Source organism: Cupressus sempervirens, chromosome 1 (genome assembly GCF_028749045.1).
Source record: "Cupressus sempervirens isolate cs-2001-9-10 chromosome 1, ASM2874904v1, whole genome shotgun sequence".
Taxonomy (NCBI): Eukaryota; Viridiplantae; Streptophyta; class Pinopsida; order Cupressales; family Cupressaceae; genus Cupressus; species Cupressus sempervirens.
In genome coordinates, this window is record NC_143118.1 from 2,256,820 (window position 1) to 2,282,301 (window position 25,482).

General features: G+C 38.2%; 1 protein-coding gene across 4 annotated transcripts in view; it reads right to left on the bottom strand.

The window, feature by feature from the left end:
- Positions 1-25,482, bottom strand: part of LOC149575840 (putative histidine kinase 4) — a 158,643-nt gene that overhangs the window by 29,045 nt on the left and 104,116 nt on the right. For all 4 annotated transcript variants that reach the window (XM_089815724.1, XM_089815722.1, XM_089815726.1 and 1 more), the window contains one exon: positions 10,602-11,277. In XM_089815724.1, coding sequence (XP_089671850.1) covers positions 10,602-11,277 — 676 coding nt within the window. The remainder of the gene's footprint in view (positions 1-10,601; positions 11,278-25,482) is intronic.

The window sequence follows — 25,482 nt, forward strand, 5'->3', positions numbered from 1 at the left end:
TTTGCACCAGGACTGTGTGATTGTGGGATCGAGTTAGAAGATGCCTCCACGAAGAGAGCATGGCGGAAGGGCCAGAGCTATTAATCCTGAGGAGGTTAGAGCCCTCCAAAGGCAAGTACAAGCATTGCAAGAGGAGCTCCGTAGAGGAACAAATGTTGCCGCAAGTGACAACAGTGAGGATGACAATGAAGAAGTAATAGGACCAGAAGAGGAATTTGACGGGGAAGTTCTGAATCATGCAGAGGAAAGGCTTTTTAGGGCCATTACTAAGTTTGGGAAAAGACCCACAATTGAAGTGGGTGTATTTTCAGGAAATCTGAAACCAGATGAGTTGATTGATTGGATCAATGAACTGGAAGAATACTTTGAGTATGAGGATATCAGGGACCCAGATAAGGTTAAGTTTGCAAAGGCCAAACTGAAAGGCCATGCCAAAATCTGGTGGCAAGAGGTCCAATTGGAAAGAAACAGAAGAGGAAAGGAGAAGATCACAAGATGGGATCGCATGGTGGACAAATTAAAGAAGCAGTTCATTCCTGTGGACTATGAGCTTGATTTGTTTAAGAAGATGCATGGGTTAAAGCAAGCAGGAAGATCAGTCCAAGAATATACAGAGGAATTTTACCGACTCTTGATTAGAGCAGGACATGCAGAAGCAAATAAGGAGAAGGTTGCTCGTTATATCAGTGGGTTGCGAACTAGCATCCAGGAAGAATTAAGTCTGGTAAGAATGACCAGCGTTGAAGAGGCATACCAGTTTGCCCTACGAGTTGAAGAGAAGCTGAATAAAAGGTTTGAAGGAAGACAAAGAGGGCGCAGTCAAGGAGGAAGGGGAAGCGGTAGATCATCTACAGGCCGCAATGAAACCCAAAAGAAAAATGAAGATGTGGGTAATAGCAGGAACCAGAGGAATGAGGGTTTCAACCAAGACTTTGGAAATCAGAGAGGAAGAGGTAGAGGACGTGGACAAGGAAGAGGCGGCTTCCGTGGTACCTGTTTCCATTGCAATGAAGAAGGTCATCGTGCCTTTGAATGCCCTCAACGACAAGGAAGGACAGATAGGAGAGCTGAGGGCCAAGCTAGGGTTGCTCATGTGGATGAGGATGCACAATCATCACATTCAGAGGATGCAGAAAGAGGAGAGACCTTGGTAAATGAAAGAGTCCTACTAAGTGGTGAGATTGAACCAGGACAACGGAGGAGTTTGTTCCGTACCAGATGCAAGTGTGAGGATAAATGTTGTGATGTGATCATTGATGGTGGTAGCACTGATAACTTGGTATCAGAAGAGATGGTCTCTAAGTTGAAGCTCAAGAGGGAGAAACATCCCCAGCCCTATCGGATTGCTTGGGTAAAAGATGATCATAAGGTCCTGGCAAGTGAACAATGTTTAGTGAAATTCAAAATTGGGAGTTACCATGATGAAGTTCTCTGTGATGTTATTTCGATGGATGTTTGCCATCTATTGTTGGGTAGACCATGGCAGTTTGATAGACATGCAGTACATGATGGACATGCAAACACATACTCTCTGACAAAGGATGGAGTTCGCCACAAATTGAAGCCCATGAAAAAGGAAGGTGAAAAGGTATGTAGCAGTGCTAGGATTTGTCTCGTTGATGGAAGGAAGTTTTTAGATGGCATGAAACATCAGCATATGTGCTATGCTTTGATTCCTAGGAAAGATAAGGAAGGTAGTAGTGAAACACCAGTTGAAGTTTCAGATTTACTAGGGGAGTTTGGAGATATTATCTTTGATAATGTTGTAGATGGATTGCCACCAGTAAGGCAAATCAGTCATCAGATAGATCTGATTCCAGGAGCTAGTTTGCCTAACAAGGCTGCTCACAGGATGACTCCTACTGAAACAGAGGAGCTAAATAGACAGGTTCAGGAGTTGTTGAGGAAGGGCTTGATTCGAGAGAGCCTGAGTCCATGTGCAATACCTGCAGTACTCGCACCAAAGAAGGATGGAGAGTGGAGGATGTGTACAGATTCTCGAGCTATAAATAGGATCACCATCAAGTACCGGTTTCCTTTGCCAAGGATGATATTATGGACTGCTTGAGTGGAGCTCAGTACTTCACAAAGATAGATCTGAAGAGTGGTTATCACCAGATACGGATTCGAGAAGGAGATGAGTGGAAAACAGCCTTCAAGACCAAGGAGGGTCTTTATGAGTGGTTAGTCATGCCCTTTGGATTGATGAACGCCCCAAGCACCTTCATGCGGCTCATGAATGAAGTACTTAAGAAGTTCTTGGGAAAATTTGTTATTGTTTATTTGGATGATATTTTAATTTTCAGCAAGACTTTGGAAGAACATTTATTGCATATTCGTAGTGTCCTTGAAAGGCTAAGGGAAGAAAATTGTTAATTAATCTGAAGAAGTGTAACTTTGCAAAAAGGGAGTTAGTCTATTTGGGGTTTGTTATATCACCTGAAGGTCTCAAAATGGATCCGGAGAAGGTAAAAGCCATCTTGGAATGGCCTACTCCAAGGTCTGCTACTGAGGTAAGATCATTTCATGGTCTGGTTAGTTTTTACAAGAAGTTTATTAAGAATTTCAGTGGCATATGTGCACCCCTAACTGATACAATAAGAGGGGATAGAAAAGAGTTCAAATGGACTGCAGCAGCTGCGAGAAGTTTTGAATTGCTGAAGAAGAAGGTAACAGAACAGCCTGTGTTGGCACTTCCAGATTTTAGAAAGGTTTTCCAAGTAGATTGTGATGTTAGTGGTAGCGCTATTGGGGCTGTATTAAGCCAAGAAGGTAAGCCTATTGCATATTTTAGTGAAAAATTGAACGATGCAAAGAAGAAGTATTCTGTCTATGATCAAGAGTTCTATGCAATAGTTCAGGCCTTAAAGAAATGGAGGCATTATTTATTGCCAAAGGAATTTGTTTTGTATACTGATCATCAAGCATTACAGTACCTAAATAGTCAAGGTAAATTGAATCAGAGGCATATGAAGTGGGTAGAGTTCTTGCAGAGTTATACATTTGTGTTGAAGCATAGAAGTGGAAAATCTAACAGGGTTGCAGATGCACTAAGTAGGAGACAGTTGTTGCTTACAGTAATGCAGGTTGAAGTAGTTGGGTTTGATGAACTCAAGAATTTGTACCCTGAGAATCCTGATTTTGCTGAAGCATGGAAAGCTTGTAAAGAATCTGTTGCTGTAGATAGAACTAAGTGGTTAGACTATTTGATTCAGGATGGCATGTTGTTCAAGGGTAGTCAATTGTGCATTCCAAGGAGTTCCATGAGGGAAAATCTGATTAAGGAGAAACACAGTGGAGGGATGGCAGGACATTTTGGTCAAGATAAGACCATTGCCATTCTTAGAGAACATTATTTTTGGCCTCAAATTTCACAAGATGTGAAGAAGTTTGTACAGAGTTGCCAGGTTTGTCAAGTTGCCAAGGGGTTTAGTCACAATACTGGCCTATATCAACCATTGCCTATTCCATCAAGGCCATGGGAGGACATAAGTATGGATTTTGTTCTTGGATTGCCAAGGACACAAAGGGGTAATGACTCAGTATTCGTGGTGGTTGATAGGTTCTCCAAAATGGCACATTTCATTCCATGCCACAAAACTCATGATGCTGTCCATATTGCAGACTTGTTTTTCAAAGAGGTGGTAAGACTACATGGTCTTCCAAGGAGCATAGTTTCTGATAGAGATACTAAATTTGTGGGGTATTTCTGGAGGACATTGTGGAAAAAGTTGAGAACAGACTTGAAATTCAGTTCCACACATCACCCGCAGACTGATGGCCAAACAGAAGTGGTAAACAGAAGTTTGGGCAATTTGCTGAGATGTTTAGTTGGGGATAAGCCCAAGGGATGGGATTTGATTCTACCACAGGCAGAGTTTGCTTATAATAACTCTGTAAATAGGAGTACTAGAAAATCACCATTCCAAATTGTATATAGGAATAGCCCAAGGACTACACCAGAGCTGAGGAAGATAGAACACGGGGAGAGGACAAGTGCTGAAGCTGAGGAATTTGCTGAACATATCAAGCGTCTATATGAGGAGGTTCAGGCACACATTACCAAGATGAATCAAGAGTATAAAGCTAGGGCTGATCAAAGGAGAAGACATAAGGAATTCCAAGTAGGAGATTTAGTCATGGTGCACCTACGAAAAGAAAGATTTCCACCAATACTTACAACAAGCTGAAAATGAAGAAATTTGGCCCCTGCAAAATTTTGAAGAAACATGACTCAAGAAATGCATATGAAGTGGAGCTGCCAGATGGTATTCACATTTCTCCCATTTTCAACATTGCAGATTTAACAGAGTATCATGATGATGGTGCAGATGAGGAGCTGGTGTTAGAGCCATGTCCAATTCCTACTTCTAAGAAGGAGGAGATAGAAGACATTCTAGATCATCGTATGGGTAGGAAAACCAGAAACAGGCAGTATGAAGAGTATTTGGTCAAATAGAAAGGACGACTGGTCGAGGACTCAACTTGGATTTCAGCAGCTGAGGTTTCCCATTTGGGATTACCTCTACCCTTCATAAAGTGACAGGGTCACTTTTCAATCTACCCTGGGTGTCTGATGCAGGAGCATCCAGAGGTATAAGGGCAATCCTGTGTCATCCAAAAAAATGTACTTAGACTTAGTTTCTGTTTCATGTTTTTACATTTTTGGATACCCATTTGGGCCAAATAAAGGTTCCAACTCTCACAGTTCAACTATCAGTGTGCTAGAAAATCCTGAAAAAATAGGAGCATGCAATTTGGCCATCATTTTGGTGACCTAGAAGGTGTGAATTGGCCAGATGAATGTAATTGTGATTTAGAGCATTCCAGAAAAAGAATCAGGTCAAAAGGCCCCACGGTTTGAAAGTTATTGCAGTTTTTCGGGTTTTGGAGACCTCCTAAGAATGCTTCAAAGTCAGGTTAGGGGCATTAAATGACCTCAAAAAGGGCTGAAAAATGGGAGACGAGCAAAGCTTGTCCATAGGGCTATAGAGCGCTTCGAGAGCTTTCCGAAAATGTAAATGGTTCGTCAATCGGAGCTACGGTTCAAAAGTTATGCCTCTCAGAAGTTCGGTTACCATTTCTAAATTCTTCTAGATTTGTGCCAACTTCTACCGCAGCTTCCGGAACCTTCTATTTGGTCGGTGGATGCCTACTAGCACTTTCTAGAATGTACTCCTAGTCCTTAACCCTCCGGGGTCTATTTAAGGAGATTTTTGGCTTTGTAAAAGGCAGTTTGGAGTGGAGTTTGAGAGGAGGTACTGAAAGGAGAAATTATCTCCAAATTTATGCTATTGTAAGCCTTAGGGCGTGCTTTGAAGTTTATTTTCTCTGTACTATTTTTACTAGCCTATTTTCTCAATTAATATAATTTTCCCCTTTCTGTTGTATCTATTCTGTTCTTGGGTTGTGTCTCCATCATGATTCAACTGCAAGAGAGACAAAAAGGAGTCACAACAAGTTCTTCTTGTGACGACTTATAGCAAATCAAGGAAGGCATGGAGGCAATGAAGTTGGCTCTCCAAGATTCTGAGAGACACGTGGACGAGCTTTGTCTTGAGGTGAGTTGAGTTCGGGAGTTAGCGCGTATACCAGGGACTCAGTTTTCTTTTACAGTCGGGTCACATGGTGATGATGATATGAGAATGTCTAGCATTCACACTCCAAATTTAGAGATTGTAGACAGGTGCGTGAAGTCAGTTGGTATTGTTCACATTACTCAGGTGAGAAGTTTACTTGAATTGCCAGTTGGTTTCCATTCATGGATTCGATGTTGGGATCCTTATCTTAGTACTTGGGATCGTTTTGACCAGAGATATTTATTATTCTTTGGTAGTAGTATCTGTTGCACCATCATGGACTTGATTAGTAGCTTGCCAGGTGTAGTTCTCATCCATGGCAGCAGCTTGTTTGATGCTGTAATTAGTTTTTACACACTTTTGTTGGGCATTGTTCATGTATCCAGTCGATCATTCTTGTTGGAATGAGTTGATGATCTCTCAGATATGACAAAGTTTACAGAAGAGTCCCAGGATCTGATTATTACAGATGACACCCGGGGGGATGTTGTGGACAGTTTTGAGAACTTAGTCTCCTCAACAGTTTCCTTTGATACGGAGGTTTATGTTGATGCCTTAGTCACTCCGTTTGATGATACAAGTTCAATAGTTGGGCTACAAAATTTGGATGGCAATATTACAGATGATAGCCATTTTGAGGTTACTCCTTTGGACAGTGTACCAGGGGTAGAGTATAGGAGTTTGACCAGTCAGCACAATCATGTGTCTAGTCAGCTGAGAGTTTACGAGCGAGACATTTCTATCGCTTGTGAGCATTTCGATGCTGCTCGTCAGTTGTTAGTAGTTTATGGATGGGGTTCTCCTGCTAGTGATGAGCAGGGAGGCAGTTATCTTTCCTTGACAGAGATCCACTCTTTATGGGAGGCTATCCGGATTCTGAGATAGAATTATATGCAGTTGGTAGCCGATAGAGATTATCTTATGGAGTGGGGCAGTACAGCATATGACGCATTATTGGTCAAGGAAGATGAGGTGAGTAAGCTTACTCAGCAGCTTGATGTGACTTCTAAGTTTCTTGAGAGTACACAGTTGGCTTTCAAGGAGTCACAGTTTCATTTAGCTGAGGTGACCGTGGAGTTGGAACGAGTTCAATCTTTACCAGATTCTATACAGTCACTAACCGTGGTGTCTGGTGATCCGAGGATGTCCATGATCGAGGTTGATAGAGGTAGTGGAGATGAGGATATATCTGTCCACGACACTAGTATTGGCATATTTGGTCTGTTTCCACTGGAGGCAAGTTCAATTGAGTTGGGCGTTGTAGCTGAGCATTGTGGTATGTTTGACTTGGAGGGCACAAACACTAGTGATGTTGTTGTTGATTCTGCAATCTTGGCTATATCATCCTCTGACTTAGCTGATGATCAGTCACAGTTGGTTGTATCACGTCTGCAGGATGAGTCTTTGACTGGGATTGGTTCTTTTTACCGGCATTATACTGTAGGATATGCTCATCGGTTTGTTTTTGATCCATGTGTTGAGGAGTTGATGGCAGACAGGTTTGGTCTGGGCTCTCGTTTTTGCTATCTACCGTGTAATGACTATTCACCATCAGTAGTGCATGGGTGTTATGGTTATGAGACAGTGGTCGGTAATCTACAGAGTTGTGTTAATTGCAGTAGGTATGCAGTGTGTGGATTCTCTGTATTTGGTGCAGTTTCATGCAGGAGTATTCATCGTTGTTGCAGAATTGTATTGTACATTCCACATAGGCTAGTGGGATGTGTTGATGGTATTTACTATGTTGGCAGTTAGGGTTATCTACTCTACTTGGTTTATGATATTTCGAGAGCTTGTTTCTCATGGGTTCTTGACTTCGGAGTTTGGCTGAGTTGTATTCGCCAATTTATTCCTCTTGGTTAATTTTCAGAGGTTGTTGCAGGAGCCTATGTTGACTGACAGCAGTATATTTCATGACTACATTTGGGATCCAGGTGGATTGGGTTTTTGTTCGACCATTGCTTGGGGACAAGCAATTTTGGGAAGGGCGGACTGTAATGTCCCCTTTTTAGCATTCATAGCATGATGTTGTCGTTAGCCTATTTCCCCACGGTCCCGTAGGCTAACCAGGACATTAAAGGGGCTTAGAGGCCATTTGGCCTAGATAGTTTCAATTGCAGGTCTTTCTGAGGGGTTTTGAGGCAACTTTGGGCATACTTACTATTTATAGTAAGTCATCTTGGATATGGTCGGACATCCAGTGGCAGCAGTATGTTGATGGTAATTGTTTAAAATTGACAAGAAGATTTGTTTATCATTGATAAGATTTGTTATGCATTGATAAAGCTATTTTATAAAGTTAAATTTAAATATTTAACTTTATTAATGCATAGACTATAGTTGTGGGAAATATTTAAATTAAAAGAGTCCCCTTTATTTTATAACACATTGGAGACATAAGTTACATAAAAGGAGTTATCTGTTATCCCACATTGAGAAAACGAAAGATGGAGCTCTTGTGAGAACACTATAAAAGAAATGGAAGAGCTTTTATTTTAGCATGCTTGGAAATATCAAAGAAATTGGAAAACTTTCTGGAGATTATGTCTCAATAGTTTGGAGGACGAAATCCCTTCAAGCTGGAAATCTTGACGCTATTGAAAGATATGGTCTTGAGATTCAACATAGTAGCAGTCCGAAAAAGCGGAACTGAAAAAGCAAGCTGAAAAAGTGGGTGCGAAAAAGCAGAACCGAAAAAAAGCAGGCCGAAAAAGCAGTTCGAAAAAAGCAATGCAGAAGGGGCAGCATAGAAGGAAATTATTACAGCCATCTACAACCAGGTTTTTTTGTTAGTATTGTTTTTTAGGGTGTTATAAGCTTTCAGCTGTAAGTGTGCATTATACCAACATTATCATTTTGTAATCCATATAAATGCCAAAGTCTTGGCCATATTTCATGAGCATTGTAATTTTCATTGCAATTAAAAAGATAATAGTTGCTGGTGTCATTTAAGCAATTTAATATCATTATTTATCAGCTAGTTAGTTTGCATACCAACTGTTTGTAAAAATGCCAGTTGGCTGTAGGTGTTCATTTCTCATGCTTAGATTATATATATGCATTGAATATTGTCAAAATTAGTAGCACACTCATATTAGGTCATTGTGTAGTCCATTGTAGTCTTCTAGCACAAGATTTTCATTGATGCAAATTGAAGAAAAAGTCATTTGAAGCTAGCTGAAATACTATATCAGTCATACGTCCCTTGCATGTGAATTGTTTGATGAAATTCCTTGAGCTTTCATCACCATTTTTTAGGGCAGATTTGAGGAGGGTTATTACAGTGGTCTTAGAGCTTGCTTGCAAAGTGTTTGATGAAATGTCAAACAACTGAAGTATAAAGATTTTTGGTGTTTGAAGAAGTTATAGCCTATTGGGGTTATTACATTTTTTTCTACTCTTGTTAAGTTGCACTTATAATGGCCTTTAGTGTGAACAAATTTATCTATATGAGTATCGTACTAGCCTAATTTACTTTCTAGCTTATCTTGGTTCGTCAAGTCCAGTTACCAAGGGCTATTTATGAGGAATTGCCTCTTTTTTTTTCCTCCTCTTGTTAAGTTGAACTTATAATGCGTTGTTGGTGTGAACACATTTATCTCTATGTGTATCTTACTAGCCTAATTTACTTTCTATCTTATCCCCACCTAGAATATAAAGTTTATTTAGGAATTTGAACTTCTTACTTTAGTGGAAATGTACTGAATGTGACTAAATCTCTTATTATTCCACATCACTTGTAAATTTGCATCTCTTTGTGATGTATTCTATATATAACCACTTGTAGATCTCAAAAAACAACCTCTCTCAAACATGTACATGCCCAACGCATCCCTTTTATATAATATATTCTATTATGTGGATCTTTGAGATTTTCTATAATTAGCTCTTATAGATCTTGAGTAGCTACTAATAATATTAGGTTTACATCAGATATTGAAGGATGAAATGATTGAACAAAAAGATAATTCATGCCACACCTTCAAAACTTCTCAAGAAGGCAAGGGAGGAGTGTAATCTTGGTAACTATGAAGGCCAAGTTGATGTTTGCTCATAATAGTTTATCAATACAAATATAATCAACCTGCCCTACTCCCTTAATCAAAATGGTGAGTCCAAGAAAAATTGATGGGCTTTCAAGGCTCCTACTAAGAACTAGTGTGAAAAATTAAGACACTTTGAATGAACAATGGTTGAGAAAGTGAGACTTATGATATCTATTAAGTATTTAAAATCTCAATATGGCACTGTTTGTCTAAAGATCTTTCTGTTGCAAATTTTCCTACTTTATTTCAAAATTCCTGTATCATTTCTATTGATACTACCTCTGTATCTATTTCAGAGTTTTATAATAAATATTAAAGCTCTGAGGTTCTCCTCTGATAGTGTACCTGAATCATTTTTCATTAGGGAACCCCATAATTGTAAGTGGACTAAGACAATTCTGTATGAAGCTAAATCTCATGTAGATGATGCTTCAGATGTGAAATGACTCAAGTCATAAGTGGGCCAACGTTGCTCTTACTGTGAATGATGTGGATGGTGTGGTAGGAACTATCAAACTTAAGACGAAGCCTCATGGCACAAGGGAATTATAGAAGACTTAAGTACAGTGCAAATTGTTGATAACAACTTGGAAGCTTGTGCCTGGATCTAAAAGGAAATTAAATGTTGAAGTGAGAATGAAAATGGGTTTACAAAACCATCTACAACAGCCAACAATCCTGTTGTAGTGAAGCACATGGACGCTTGTGCCTCCGATTATAGAAAAGGAGAGAAGGAGAGAGATCTATCGTGGAGCACAACTTAGTTATAGAAACTTAAGTGTTGGTCTCTAAATCTGAAAAGCAATAAGAACTGTGAGGTGGCAATGAGCCTATACAATTCAGACTTTCAAATGATGCCATTAAAAGTTACAACGTTAAACAAGAAAATAACAAAAATACGAAACAGATTAAGAAAGACATCAACATACCAAACAATCTATAATATCAAAATAGAGCAGTTGAAAAACATACACACCTGAACATCCATAAGGATTAAGTCATAATTTTCCCTATCTACTTGAAGAGCATTAATGCACTGCTGGCCATCACAAACAACATCCACTTCTGCACCAAATTTCTTAAGTTGTTGACATGCAACCTTTTGGTTTACCAAATTATCCTCTGCAAGCAAAACTTTCAGCCCTTTAAAAAGAGATTCATTACCAAAACTGGGCACTCTAGAAACCATTGAATCTTCATGTTTCCTTCTTGCATATGAAACACCATTTCCTAATGATTCCATATTATATTTTGACATGTCATGGTTCTCCATGTCTTTGGCCTTGGCAATCTCACATCCCACTTTACCAAGTACAGATGGAGCTTTGCTTGAAAGCTCTCTGTTTGGTTCTAAGCTCTGGATGGCACCATTGGAATTTGAAGAATGGGCAATTGTTAAGGGCTCATTGGATATTGTCAATTGATTTCCAACATACATCTTTTCCGTGCCATCAAAAAAATTCTGAGAGTCACACTCCCCGTGGTGGCAAACTGCATCTGCTTCTTTTTCTGTCATGCAAAATCTGCTTCTACAATCAGTCTCACTGCTTGATATTTCTACCCCTCTATCAAATCGAGCTATGAAAGAGAAGGTGCTTCCATTGCCAGGTTCACTTTCCAGCCAGATATGACCACCCATCATTCCCACTAATCTGTCAGTTAAAAAGGCAATGTTATACTGCTGTGCATTCTACTTGCTGATAAAAATTTAGAATACAAAATTGAGTAACATGCAAATCCTAACTTTGCAATATTTTCTTGGAAAGATTATAAAGAAATTGGAGAAATCTTTAAAGAAGGGTAAATGTAATAACCAAGCCATCATGGTAAGAATCGAACAATGATTAGGAAACAAGGTGTTATAGGCACAAGAAAGATGTCACAAAAGAATGTCCTTGTAAATGCATTTTTCATTCAGCTACTATTTCCAGTGAATAAAATACTACAAAAAGCATTATAACAAGCCACGACACATATAGAACACAATCAAGGAGTACGATGTTTCATATTTTATTGTACAACTACATATCTTCAAATCCTAAGCAAATAAAACACTTACAGGGCTACAATGGAAGTTTATTCAGTGCACTTCACAATAATAATCCTTACCTTGCATGGTTACAAGATTACACTCTAGAAGTATTCTAATGATGACCTAAAAAGTAGTTATTTATGTGGCCAGTCCCTCTACATTGCAAATGGTAAGCTGGAAAATGCATTACTGCTTAAGTACAGATTCAGATGAGCAGCTCTGAACTTAAATCGCTCTTGAAATTAAGATTTCATCCAGGTTCACCAGCCCATGGTGACCCTTCCTCTAGTTATCATGTTATTCCTTAATATGAGTGCATTAAGTCCTTTCTGACGTGGTTTCTTTCTTTCTTAATCCAGAAGTTTAATGCAATGCTGAGTATTTCTCAATTCACTTTAATATAATTTTCAATACAAAAATGTCACACTTCTTTGTACCACCATTTTGTCATCTTGTTAGAAAAAGTATGACAATGATAAAATGACTAGATAAGTTTGTACTCTCTTGTTGGAACAATTAAAAATACATGCTTGGCCCATTCCAGTTGCCAAGAATGGGAAGCAGCTGCCTTCGCTATCAACAAATATATTGATGTGATTGAAACATAAAAAGTATTCCTCTAGAGGGCATAATTGTGTCATTCCATCTTCTTCTGTGGAGTTTTATAATGTGCCCATTTTCATCCCAGGTTTTCAAATAAGAAATGATTTAATTAATTCATTTGTCTAAATTAAAGTTTCCAGGCAGCTTATATTTAATTAATTACATTTATATGTTTAATATTTAATATTAAAAATTTGACTTTGCCTCCAGCCAAAAATAAAATAATATATTAGTAAAGTCAATTTTATGACCAAATTCCAACCAAGAACAAATCAGGAAAGCATTATGAAGTAATGCATGCTAAGTGTTTTATGGAATGGCAACAAACTAAATCAGAGATTTTTTACAAGCTATCATGCTACTATATTTATCCCTATTTTAGAAGGACTTGGTATATTTAATGGTCTACTCAACCTTTTTAGCTTTTGAATGGATAAGTAGATTGTGTGTTTTTAAGTGGTTATTCTAGCTCAGATAGACCTTTTGGAATGTTTGAATATTTTCTTGTTTTCATACATGTATTTATGTGCTTTTATGGCAACGCAACAGTGGGATTTGATAATTAAGACCTCCAAACCCCTCCAAAACTGAGGACAAACAACTAACTCCGGAGAAGATTGCAACCTCTAAAACAAGAGCATAACTCCAAGATGAGTTTCAGTGTCTGTGGTGGTATATTGATTGATGATCTGTATTCACTAATGACAGCCTGACTGAATTCGCTCTCAAATTCCTGACTCAATGGATACCATGTGCAATGAGGATTTCTAATTCTCTTCAAATCAGTCCTTTGTAGCTTATTCTGATCAAAGAATGTGCTTCTCAAAGGAATTCTCCATCCATTGTGACATGAATGCATTTTTCAACAACACAGTCACCAATATAAGCTCTTAAAAAATTATTATGGCAACAAAGAATGATCTCAAATGATTGATTGACATGACAGAATTTAAGAATCTACATGTTTCTACAAAGAATATAGGAATAGCTCAAATAGAGCATACCAAACATTGCTCAAGAAATCAAAGAAAATTGTGGATTGAAAGCTTTTGTCAACATCAAAGTAGACAGGTTTGCAATTGTCAAGAAATGATCAATTGCCTAAGGTGGATAAAATAATTTTCAGTGTTCCATGGGAGTGCGACCCCCCTCCACCCCACTCCAAAACCTTGCATTCTTGGGACACTGAGAAGAGTGGGAAATATCTACCCACCACTATTGGTTTGGCAGAAATTCAACGAAGATATGTCAAGATGTCTCTAGGTCATCCTAGGGACGTTCTGCCATTTCGCGGCCAAGGACATTAAAAAAATCAAATACAAATTTATGAACAAATTGTTTTGGTTCATGTGCCTAGGTCAAGCTCTCGTGACATGCGGGTCCCCTCCATGCCCAGTAACCTTTACAGAACCCTCCCAAATCCTCTTTTTTTCTCATATTTGAGTTTCTAGAGTTTTTAGTGAGGTGAAAAATAGAGAAAAGAGAGGAGAGAAATTGAGTTTTTTCATATGTAGCATGATTGAGAGGGAGTGAGAATAATAATAGGAGGGATTGTACATCAACTTGTAGGGGTTTTTCAAGCACAAAGTAAGTTTCTAACTGTTTTTTCAATTTTTTTGTTCTTGTTTTGTTTTTTTGGTAAGTGCCATTTTCAAAATCTAGTTTTTAATCATGATTCCATAAACATGGCTGCAAATAGATTTATTTCAACGTTAGATGTTCATTTTTCACTTTATTATCAAGTGTCAACATCAAAAGTTTTATTTTTATTTTCAAAATTGTTAAACTAGGTTGAAAATGGGAACTTATAGAATCTATAATGTTTTTTGCAGTGTCACAATGAGCTCTAATGACATGAGTAAGGATGAGATAGAGTTCATGGTGAAACCGAATATGAGCCTCAAGCTGAGGGGGCTGATCATGGGGCTGAACCTGAAGCTCAAGCTAGTTCCATGGCAAGTGAGGTGGCTAGTATAGAGTTCCCCTTTGCATTACTAGTAGAGTGTACCAAGAGTCCTTTTGATCATAAGTCTTCTCTCATACAGTTTATGACAGAATTACTAGGCCAAGTTTAATGTCCCCAGTCCCACTAATAGGGTTAGTTAGGGACAAGTAATACCTGCAAAATAAATGTTAGAATCACAATAATAATAAAACTATATTATTCTACCCTCTAAGTTAACCCTAATCTTAAGGGCATCTCCAGACCGAGCTTCTTAGCTCATAGCTACCTCGTCGTCATGCCGAGAGTGCACCCCTTAAGATTCTTCTTGGACGGGCATCCTCTATCCAAGGCCAACGACATATGCATATGTTTGACAACGTCAGAATATTCTAGCACATCGATTATCGGCCATGGTGGACAATGAAGATCTTAATATCTCCATGCTCCATGCTTCGATATCAATTCTCGGCCATGGTGGACAATGGAGATCTTAATATCTCACATGCTCCATGCTTCGAGTTCACATTAATATCTATGGTGTTAACCCCATGAGCTAACACAATATTATCCACAAGTATGGTTCATTAATATAAATAAATTCATAAACATACCTTTCTTACCTTCTTCTTTTCCAAGAGTCACACCCTTCCACAATACAAATCCTTTGAAAAGTCACAACACTTCATAGTTATAATCCTTTCAAAAAGTCACAACGCTTCATAACTAAAATCCTTTGGAAAAGTCCCACTACTTTATAATCACAATATTTTTGAAGAGTTGCAACTATTCATAATTATGACCCTTTCAAAGGTTCACATCCTTTCAATATCATTGACACCTTTTCAAAAAATCACTTCTTTATTTTCTTCATATTACTTTCCTCTTCCATTTTTCCTTTTTGAACTCCTCTCTTCTCCTCCTTTTATGTCCTCTCTAAAATAAACTCTCCTTTTAATATCTTAATTTTAAGGAATCATGTCTATTTGTTAAACATCTCTTGACTTTTAATTAGATTTAGTTAATTTATATTATTCTATGTTATATTATTTATTATTAAATTCTATTTAGAAAATTAACATATTTTCTACAATATTGTCTCTTGTATCTAATTTTATTTGTTTATTTACTAATTGTAATTTTATTATTTTTTAATTATTAAAATATCATAATAAATATTATTTCATTAATAATATAGATTTGATAATTATTATTTCCTTGTTTTATATTTTAGTATTAGTTTTAATATAACTTTATTATCATTATTTATTTAATAACATTCTATTATCTAATTATTATTAAAATTCTATGTTAAAATGGGGATATGACAGTCCGCCCTTCCTCAAATTGCTTGTCCTCAAACAATTAGATAATTTCTTCTGTTGAATTGAAATGTATATTTCTTTTAGTCCAAATTATTAGGTTGCTATCATGGATATGTTCGTATCCTTTCTAATAGTCATTAACTTTCTACATTAGTCTTTCATATAAATTGTTTTTTAAGATATCCTTTAACCCTATAGGATGGCAAGATCATGGTCTAATACCACTGTAATGTCCCCACTAATAGGGTTAGTTGGGGACAAGTAATACCTAAAAAAAAATGTTAGAATCACAATAATAATAAAACTATGTTATTCTACCTTCTAAGTTAACCCCAATCTTAAAGATGTCTCTAGATTAGGCTTCTTAGCTCATAGCTACCTCGTCATCATCCCAAGAGCACACCCCTTAAGATTCTTCTTGGATGAGCATCCTCTATACAAGGCCAACAACATATGCATATGTTTGACAACATCAAAATATTCTGACACATCGATTATCGGCCATGGCAGACAATGAAGATCTTAATATCTCCATGCTCCATGCTTCGATATCGATTCTTGGTCATGGCGGACAATGGAAATCTTAATATCTCACATGCTCCATGCTTCCAGTTCACATTAATATCCATGGTGTTAACCCCATGAGCTAACACAATATTATCCACAAGTATGGTTCATTAATATAAATAAATTCATAAACATAATTAAAAAATATAATTTATAAACGTACCTTTCTTACCTTCTCTTTTTCCAAGAGTCACACCCTTTCATTGTTTACTGTACACGGTAAGAAAGATCAACACATGTAGTATAACACGATTCAATGCAGAATAGATACTTTATTCATATATGCACTTGCTGATTACAATCCGAATACAATGACTACGATGATCACAATGATTACAATCCCCCTTCCAAAGTCCATCTCGGACGTGTACATATACCTTTCCGAAGGGATGACTCAAGCGTCATGCGCCCATTCAGATACTATTCTACCCGTTAGCTACACAATACATTTTACCGACAACATCATCCCCCCCAAAAGAAAAGTCATCTCTAGAGGACAATTACAAAATATCTGAAACAAAATATATTAACTGACTAACTACAACAAGATAAATCTGTTTTTGTCACATCACTTTCACATTGTCCCGTGCCTGCACCAAACTGGTCTCCAAACCATGTTGCATCTATAGCCTTTGCTAACACAATACTGTCTCCTTAGTTGACCTTGATAGCCACCCGTGCCGCTTTCTCTATTTCCAACTCTTGGGTACCCTGAACCAAGTGTCGTTGTACTGCCTTCAATTAGATGATCAACTCCTCCCGAGCTCTCTATGCATCCACCAAGACAGCTTCACGTCCAACACCTACTCCAAGTGCTTCAAAGCATATCACCCCTTTCGAAAGGCTTGCTCTGTTGTTCTTTTCACCTCTGGCACACTATGCCTGCAGCAGCTCCAGATCTCATCAATTGGTCACACTTCCCATGACTGATATCCGCACCAACTGGGAGTCTAGGGGGGCATCACCCCCAGCAGAATCGAGGGGCAGTGCCCCCGCGAGGTCCTGGGAAACCCACACAAAACTGCATGGAACACACTATTTCTATCATTTTCTTCCGATTTCACACTCTTTCTGGCAACTGCTTATGTCTACCCTTCCCTTTGGCATCATGCGTTACTCATTCCGAACTATTTCAATCTGTCGTCATTTTTTTAATTTTTTTTTGCTCTTCCACTTTCTCTTTCCTGTAGACTTGCTTTGTGAATCGGCTACAGCAATTCCTCTTCTTTACTGAATTGGCTCCTCCTATGATGGTACTGCTTGGCTTCCTTTCTGCTCTGTATGGTTTCCTTGTTATTCTGAAACAACTTAACTCTTCCCACCGTACGGCCAATTCCAGGCACTCTCCTGTCGTATGCCATACGATCCTCCTCCTTTTCCTATAGTCTTCCTCCTTTTTCCTCTTGTTGTATGGTCCAAATTACTGATTTAAAGATGCAACAAAGGCCCTCCTTATTCTCCTATGGCCGTACGGTACTTAGTTTTTTTTTCCCAAAATGTAACACTTTCTTGAAGCCGTACGATCATCTCCTGTCCTTCTTGGATGGTCATACGGTCCCAATATATGCTGCAATTCCTTCTGTCTGTTCCCAATATGTCATGAATTCTTGAAGTGTAATAAAATTCCCTTTATTTGCTTGTTTTATACCAACCTTTTCACTTGCAGTGCTCTTCTTTAATGTCGTACGGATTGTCTCTTCCTATCCCTCAAGCCATACGGTCCATATTTACGTATCTTTACAAGTTGTACGGTGTCAAGACTTCAAATATTCTCCTTGTTTTATTTTGCACGGCATCTTTCATATGCATTTAAGGCCATAAGGTCATTTTTCCTTCATAATGCCTCTTTACGTAGCTATACGATCACTCCTTAGAATGTGTTGCCTAGCCGTACGGTCCTCAATTCGTACTTTCCTCCTATCTTCTATGGTTGTACGGGGTCTTTATGACTCGGTGATTTGCCTGGCTGTACTGTCTTAATTCCTCTTCCTGGTATTGGCCGTACGGGATTCACATTATCACCTTCTTCTCTGTTCTGCCTCTGGCCGTATGGCTTCCTCTTATGTTTTCTCTGGCTGATTTGCTCCTTAAGTCTGTACGAAGGTTTACCTTCTTAGTCCAACAATTATGAATATTGTTTGCACTTCACACTTTAAAACTATAGTTTATTATTTGGCATTTTAAAATTATGTTCAACTTCAATATTTTATTCCTTATTATACATATATACATTATTTACAGTCATTTTTTTCTTTCTCAGTTGTTTGTCGACAAGGGACCATTTCGTTCATGGTATATCTTTAACTTTGATCCATTTACTGCACCTGGTATTTCTTTTCCATCCAATGTCCATAATTTAATTGCCCCGTTATATCCAACTTCCCGTATCTTATACGGCCTAACCCATTTAACTTTTAACTTTCCAGGTCTGATTTCATTTCGTCCATTATACTTCAATACTAACTAGCCCGATTGAAAGTTGTTTAATTTTAAGTTCTTGTCGTGCCATGCCTTCCTCCTATTTTGTGTTACTTCAATGGCCCACACAGCATAGTTCTTATTCATTCGATACGTCTGCTTCCGTACAAGTACTGCACCTTCGATCAATGGTATCCGGTGAACACATAGCTCTGGTGGCACTCTTTTTAAGTCTTTCTATGTCCAAGCAAAAACATCCTTGTACTCCATTAATATTTTGAATGCTGTCGCCTTCAACACTAGGTTCCAATCATCTCCTACCATAATGTTTTTCGAATTTTTCTCATCGCCCAAGTTCATTGTTTTTACCATAGGCTCTGCGTACTTCATCAGTTTATCTTCACTGAACGTATGGGCCGGTGTTTCATCCACCTGCGCTTCTCCCTCCTTCAATTCACTATACTCCTTCGAGAACTCCTTGCCTGCTTTTTCTTTCTCGACACTCAACATGTTGCAGCTCAGAAAAACCTCATAATCTTCCATTTGCCAGTGTGGCAGTCCGTTCACCGAATCTAGGTCGTCATCAGTTGACCCTCCTAATCTCAACACCCCTTCTTCATCTAGTTCCATTCTCTTTCTCCCTTCATTATCACTCTCGTCTTCTCCTTCCGAGTCCGACGACACTGCTTCTTCCCCTACCATTTGTGTATGCAAATCAATTATGAATCTCCTGCCTCCTTTCTCCATGGACAGGGTGTTCCTTTTCCAATCATGTTTTACCTTAGCTTGCACCAGCCACTTCCATCCCAAGATGGTGTCATACCCTGTTCTCTTCAGTGGGATGACCACAAAATCCAGTAAAAAGGGTTGTGTCCCAATTGTTACCGGTTGTGCCATTAAAGTTCCCAGCGGCTTTATTCCATGCTGATCTGCTATAAGTAACTAGAAAGTAGGTGGCCATAGTGTTGGTTGTCCAAGTTTTTTCCAAATATCTTCCGGTAGTATGTTCACCCCCGATCCTCCATCTCCTATTGTATCCGTCAACATAGTACCCAAAATGCCCATCTCCATCACTGTCGGGTGTCTACCTGTCGTAAGTGCCGACAACATCAAGTCTGTCGCTGCCGCCGTTGTTTCCTTACTATCCTTTGCTTCCTCCATCACTCTCGGGGATGGCGTCATGTTTATAATAGCCGTACGCAACTGTGGCATCATGAGAAAGAGATCATTCAGTTTAATCGGCACTTCCGTTTGCATTATCTGTTTCACCATGTTTTGTTCTGCCAAGTTCCTTTTTGATGTTTCGGCAGTGTCCTTCGCTTGTAGTTTCTTTGCTTTCATCTGCTTTTCTATCTCCGTTCGGGTTTTTTGTAACCTTTCCTTCTCTTCTTCCATATTCAGATATTTTGCTTTCCTCGCCTGTTCCCATGTGATCGCTAGTACCTTCTCATCACACGTTTCAATGCTTAATAGATTTACGCCTTGCTTTGGACATTTTGAACCTTCATGGTCCCCTGGACCACACCATCTGCACAGTAGTTGTGGCATCTCCTTCGTAGGACAGTCCCTAGCGAAGTGACCCCAAAGATTGCATGCCCGACACTGTATCATCGGCAATCCACTTGCATCATACTGTATTCTACTTCGGCCTCTTGTTATTATTATTGTTTCCACCCCTTCCGCGTCTATTATTATTTCGATATCCACCTGAAGTTGCATCATTGCTCATGTTATTGCTGTTATTGGATGCTTCCTGCATTAGTAATACCTACTGGTGTCCTTTTGCTTTCAAGTTGAACGGGCACTCCTTCAGGGAATATCCCGCTACTTGGCATATGTCACAAAATTGCTTCTTCGGCATGAACCCTTCGTATGGCCATCCTCTTTGCAATCTGTACACCACAGTTCTCCCTTCACTGTGTCCAGATTCTTTTTCAAATTTTTGAATTCTTTCATCATCCGAAGCATGTCTTTTTGCAATGCTTTCACCTTCTTGTTCTATTCCTCATCACTACTGCTACTTTCCAAGGATGAATCATTTGAATCAGAGGATTTATGCTTTTCTACTTACTCGTCTTTTGTTCACTTTCCAAATCCATTGCACGAGTATACGTGTCGGTGTACGATGATAGTGGTACAATCTTCATCTTCTTTTTCAAAGCCGGCCGTAGCCCCTCCACAAACCACCGTTTTTTCAAACCATCCGCTTGTTGACTCTCCATCTTTCCAATCAGTTCTTTCAATCGCCTAGCATAGGTCCGGACTGTTTCATTCTTTCCTTGTTTAGTACTATATATCTCTGCCACTATTTCATTATCATCTCGAAGCAATTTGAATTTTGCTATAAATTCTTTTTTAACATTCTCCCATGTATTGAGTTTCTAAGGATTGGTATCGGAAAACCAATCTATCACCACACCCCACAGGGTCGCTGGGAACTGTCTCACCCAATCGTCTTCATCTATCACACCATTTTCCGTCCATATGGTTCCACACATTTTACAATATCTGATAGAGTCTGTTGAACCATCACCATGAAACTTGGGCAACTTTTCTTTAGGACCTGCCATCATTACTTTCCTTTGATTCTGAGGTACTTGTGTACCCACGTTGTTCTGAGCTCCCGCACTGTTCTACACTCCCACGTTGTTCTATACTCCTGCGTTGTTCTGAACTCCTGTGCTATTCTGGTCTCCCGTGTTGTTCTGTATAACAGTCTTGTTTCAAACAACCGCATTCTCTGGTGAAAGGTTTTCAAGTGATGTTGTTCTACTCTCCACCTGTATCCGTTCGTCCGATGTATCAGGAATGAAGAGATCACTCCACGCTCGTGCTCCCTCAACACTCTGAGCTGTGCAAGTTGCTTCCCTTCCGTTTGGACACTCTCCCCTCGGCGTATACAGGTTAAGGAACTCTTCCCTTGTTTCCTCCACCAAATTTAAGCATTGTCGAGTCTCCTTCAACAATTCCTCGGCACTCCTCAACCTACTAGGTGAGTGCACTCCCTCCGTCTGTGCCCCTTCACCCCTTCAGTGCTCCTCAACAATCTGCTGAAGTCTCTGCCTGTTGTGCTAGAACTAAAATTTCTTATGCTGTACGTAGTTCATCCTTATCTTTCACCCTGTTCCTATCCTTGTTAAGCGAATTTAGCATTAATCTATATATCATTCCTTCGTTCTAGGTCCATCTGGCAACAGCACCAAATGTTTACCGTATAGGGTAAGAAAGATCAACACATGTATAACACGATTCAACACAAAACAGATACTTTATTCCTATATGCACTTGCTGATTACAATCCGAATACAATGCCTACAATGATCACAATGATTATAATCCCCCTTCCAAAGTCCATCTCGGACGTGTACATATACCTTTCCGAAAGGGTGATTCAAGCGTCATGCGCCCGTTCGGATACTATTCTACCCGTCGGCTACACTATACATTTTAATAACAACATTCATAATACAAATCCTTTGAAAAGTCACAACACTTCATAGTTATAATACTTTCAAAAAGTCACAACACTTCATAACTTAAATACTTTGGAAAAGTCCCACTATTTTATAATCACAATATTTTTGAAAAGTCGCAACTATTCATAATTATGATCCTTTTGAAGGTTCACATCCTTTCAATATCATTGACACCTTTTCAAAAAATCACTTCCTTATTTTCTTCATATTACTTTCCTCTTCCATTTTTCCTTTTTGAACTCCTCTCTCCTCCTCCTTTTTTGTCCTCTCTAAAATAAACTCTCCTCCCTTTAATATCTTAATTTTAAGGAGTCATGTCTATTTGTTAAACATCTCTTGACTATTCATTAGATTTAGTTAATTTATATTATTTATTATTAAATTCTATTTAGAAAATTAACATACTTTCTACAATATTGTCTCTTGTATCTAATTTTATTTCTTTATTTACTCATTGAAATTTTATTATTTTTTAATTATTAAAATATCATTCTAAATATTATTTCATTAATAATATAGATTAAATATTTATTATTTCTTTGTTTTATATTTTAGTATTAGTTTTAATATAACTTTATTATCATTATTTATTTACTACATTTTATTCTCTAATTATTATTAAAATTCTATGTTAAAATGGGAATATGACACCGAGGACAAGTTGTGATACAAGTTTAAATGCAACTTTTGCATTCTAGAATGCTATGGCAGAATTACTAGAGTTAATACACACCTTTTCATTTGAGGAAAAGGTGTGAAGATATGTTTTGGTTTGGAGAAAATGGCAAACCTCAAATATAGAGCTAAGATGAACAAGCTATGGGGTGTTCTTGATGATAATGCAGCTAGTGCTAAACATGTGCCTATTACTTTGTCTCATAGGACACATGTGCAATTATCCTAGTCATACTTTGCAGATGAGAGTATGAGTGATGTCTGATTCTTCTTCTAGTGCAATTGTCCATGCAGGAGATGAGATAAGATATATAATGAGATAATTGTACGTGTCCCATGAGACGATGTATGACTAGGATAATTGCACATGTGTCCTATGAGACAACATCAAGAACACCCATAGCTTGTTCATATCCTCCCTAGATTTGAGGTTTGACATTTTTGCCAAAAGAAAAGCATATCTCTGCACCTTTTTCTTAAATGAAAAGGTGTACATTAATTGTAGTAATTCTGCCATAGCATTCTAGAACTCAAAAGTCACATTTCTACTTGGGCCACAACTTGTCCCTAGCCTGGTAATTTGGTTGTTAACTGTATACGATCAAAAGGACCCTTCGTATACCCTACAAGTAGTACAAGGGGGAACACTATACTAGCTGCCGCACTTGCCGTGGAACTAGCTTGAGCCCCGTGGTCAGCCCCCTCAGCTTGAAGTTCGTATTCAAATTCAGCTTCACTATGAAACTCTACCTCATCCTTACTCATGTCATGACAGCTTGTGACACTGCAACAAACATTATAAATTCTATATGTCCCCATTTTCAACCTAGTTTAACAATTTTGAAAATAAAAATTAAATTTATGATGTTGAATCTCAGTGACAGAGTGAAAAATGAACATCTAACGCTGAAATGAATCCATGAATATGCATTAGCAGCCACGTAAGAGAGGATAACGAGATATGTGAGCTGCAAAGTAACCTCATATCTGATTTGTTCAATGTGCAATGGAAGGATGTGATTGATAATATTGTTGGCAAGCTCTTATTTACCAAAGGCATCCCATTTCATGTAGCTCGATCTCATTATTATAGGGAGACGATGTCAATGGTAGTAAACAGGAAGGACCATCATATATGCCACCAGGAATAACAAAATTGAGGACCACAAAGTGGAATGCAGTATAGTCATGGATGGATGGCTGGATGTTAGCCACTGTCCACTCGTCAATATCATGGTTACATGTGTAGAGAGTCCTTACTTTCTTAAGGCAGTTGGTTGTACAAGGCATCACAAAGATGCTGATTTTTAGTTTTTGTACCTCAAGGAAGCTATTGAAGAGATTGGGCAACAATATATGGTTCGAGTAGTGATACATGCAACACATGTACAAAGTTGTGGGGAAGGATGCAATAGGTGATGTCAGTGGTGAGTTCTTATTTTCTAATGGCATCCCATTTCACGTAGCTCTACCTCTTTATTATAGGGAGATGGTATTGATGGTAGCAAGGAGAGGACCATCATATATACCACCAGGTGAAACAAGTCATGAATGGTGAAGGAACATTAACCATCATCCGCTCATCAATATCATGGTTACATGTACAAAGCGTCCTTACCTTCTTAAGATTGTTGATTGTACAGGGCATTGCAAATATGTTGATTTTTTGTTTCAAGTCCTCGTACTATTGACAAGGTTGAGCCACAAAATATGGTTCAAGAAGTGACAGATGTAGCACATGTGCAAAGCTACATAGAAGGATGAGATAGATGATGTCATTGGCAAGCTCAATATTTTCTATCGGCATCCTATTTCATGTAGCCTAATCTCTTTAGTCGACGTGAAGTTCACAAATATTTTGAGTATATGAACTGTGCTTTCCTCACACAGATATATGTATATATATATATATAATATCACTAATATGTATTCAGTACTAATTATCATATACTTAATCATTATTTAAAATATTCCTATTGTTATCGGTGCCTGATTAGTATCGGGTTGTTCTTGGTACCAACGGCTAATTAGAAGTGCATGGCCCCGTAGGGCCACTTAATACCGATCGCTGGATGAGTTCTATCATAAATTCATGGCAATGCATAGTTCTCCTTCAGTGACAATATACATGTAATCATCTTACAGCAGACAATACGATACATACAGTTCGGTCTGTGAACTGCAGGCATTACTAATATACTTGCCATATCAAGTATATATATGAGAGCAAAATATTATTATTAGCAGTAATCCAAATCAGATACAGTTGCATACATATATAGTACTGATAATTCTATATCAGTTTATTCATATCAAGGAAGATTCAGTATATCTCTATCAGAGGTCCTGAAAAGTTTTACATGGCATCACAGTCAGGTTGGTAGAGAAATTCAACCTCATAATTTTTCATATCCGAATCTATATCTTTAATTCAAAGTGGTGAATCACGTAAGATTAGAGTATAGACTTAAAGGAGCTGCAAATTTCACATCATGGAAAATTTGAGTAATGATTGTTCTACCTGAAATGGAGTTGGAAGAATTAATTGAGGAAAATAAATCTATGCCAAAAAATGATCCAGACAAAGCAACTTGGAAAAGACGCAACAAAAAAGCCAATGAAGATTATCATAGATTCAGTTAAAAATCACATCCTGTAATATCCCCTACGAATATTAGACCCAGCTTTTTCCTCAAATTATTTCAGATTCATAAACAGAAATTTATATCATAATTTCCAGCAAATAACCAGTTATAACCAACCATAGTTGGAAAACTCGCCAAATCCAAAAACTCGCTGAGCCCCCCAAAAGTTTAATC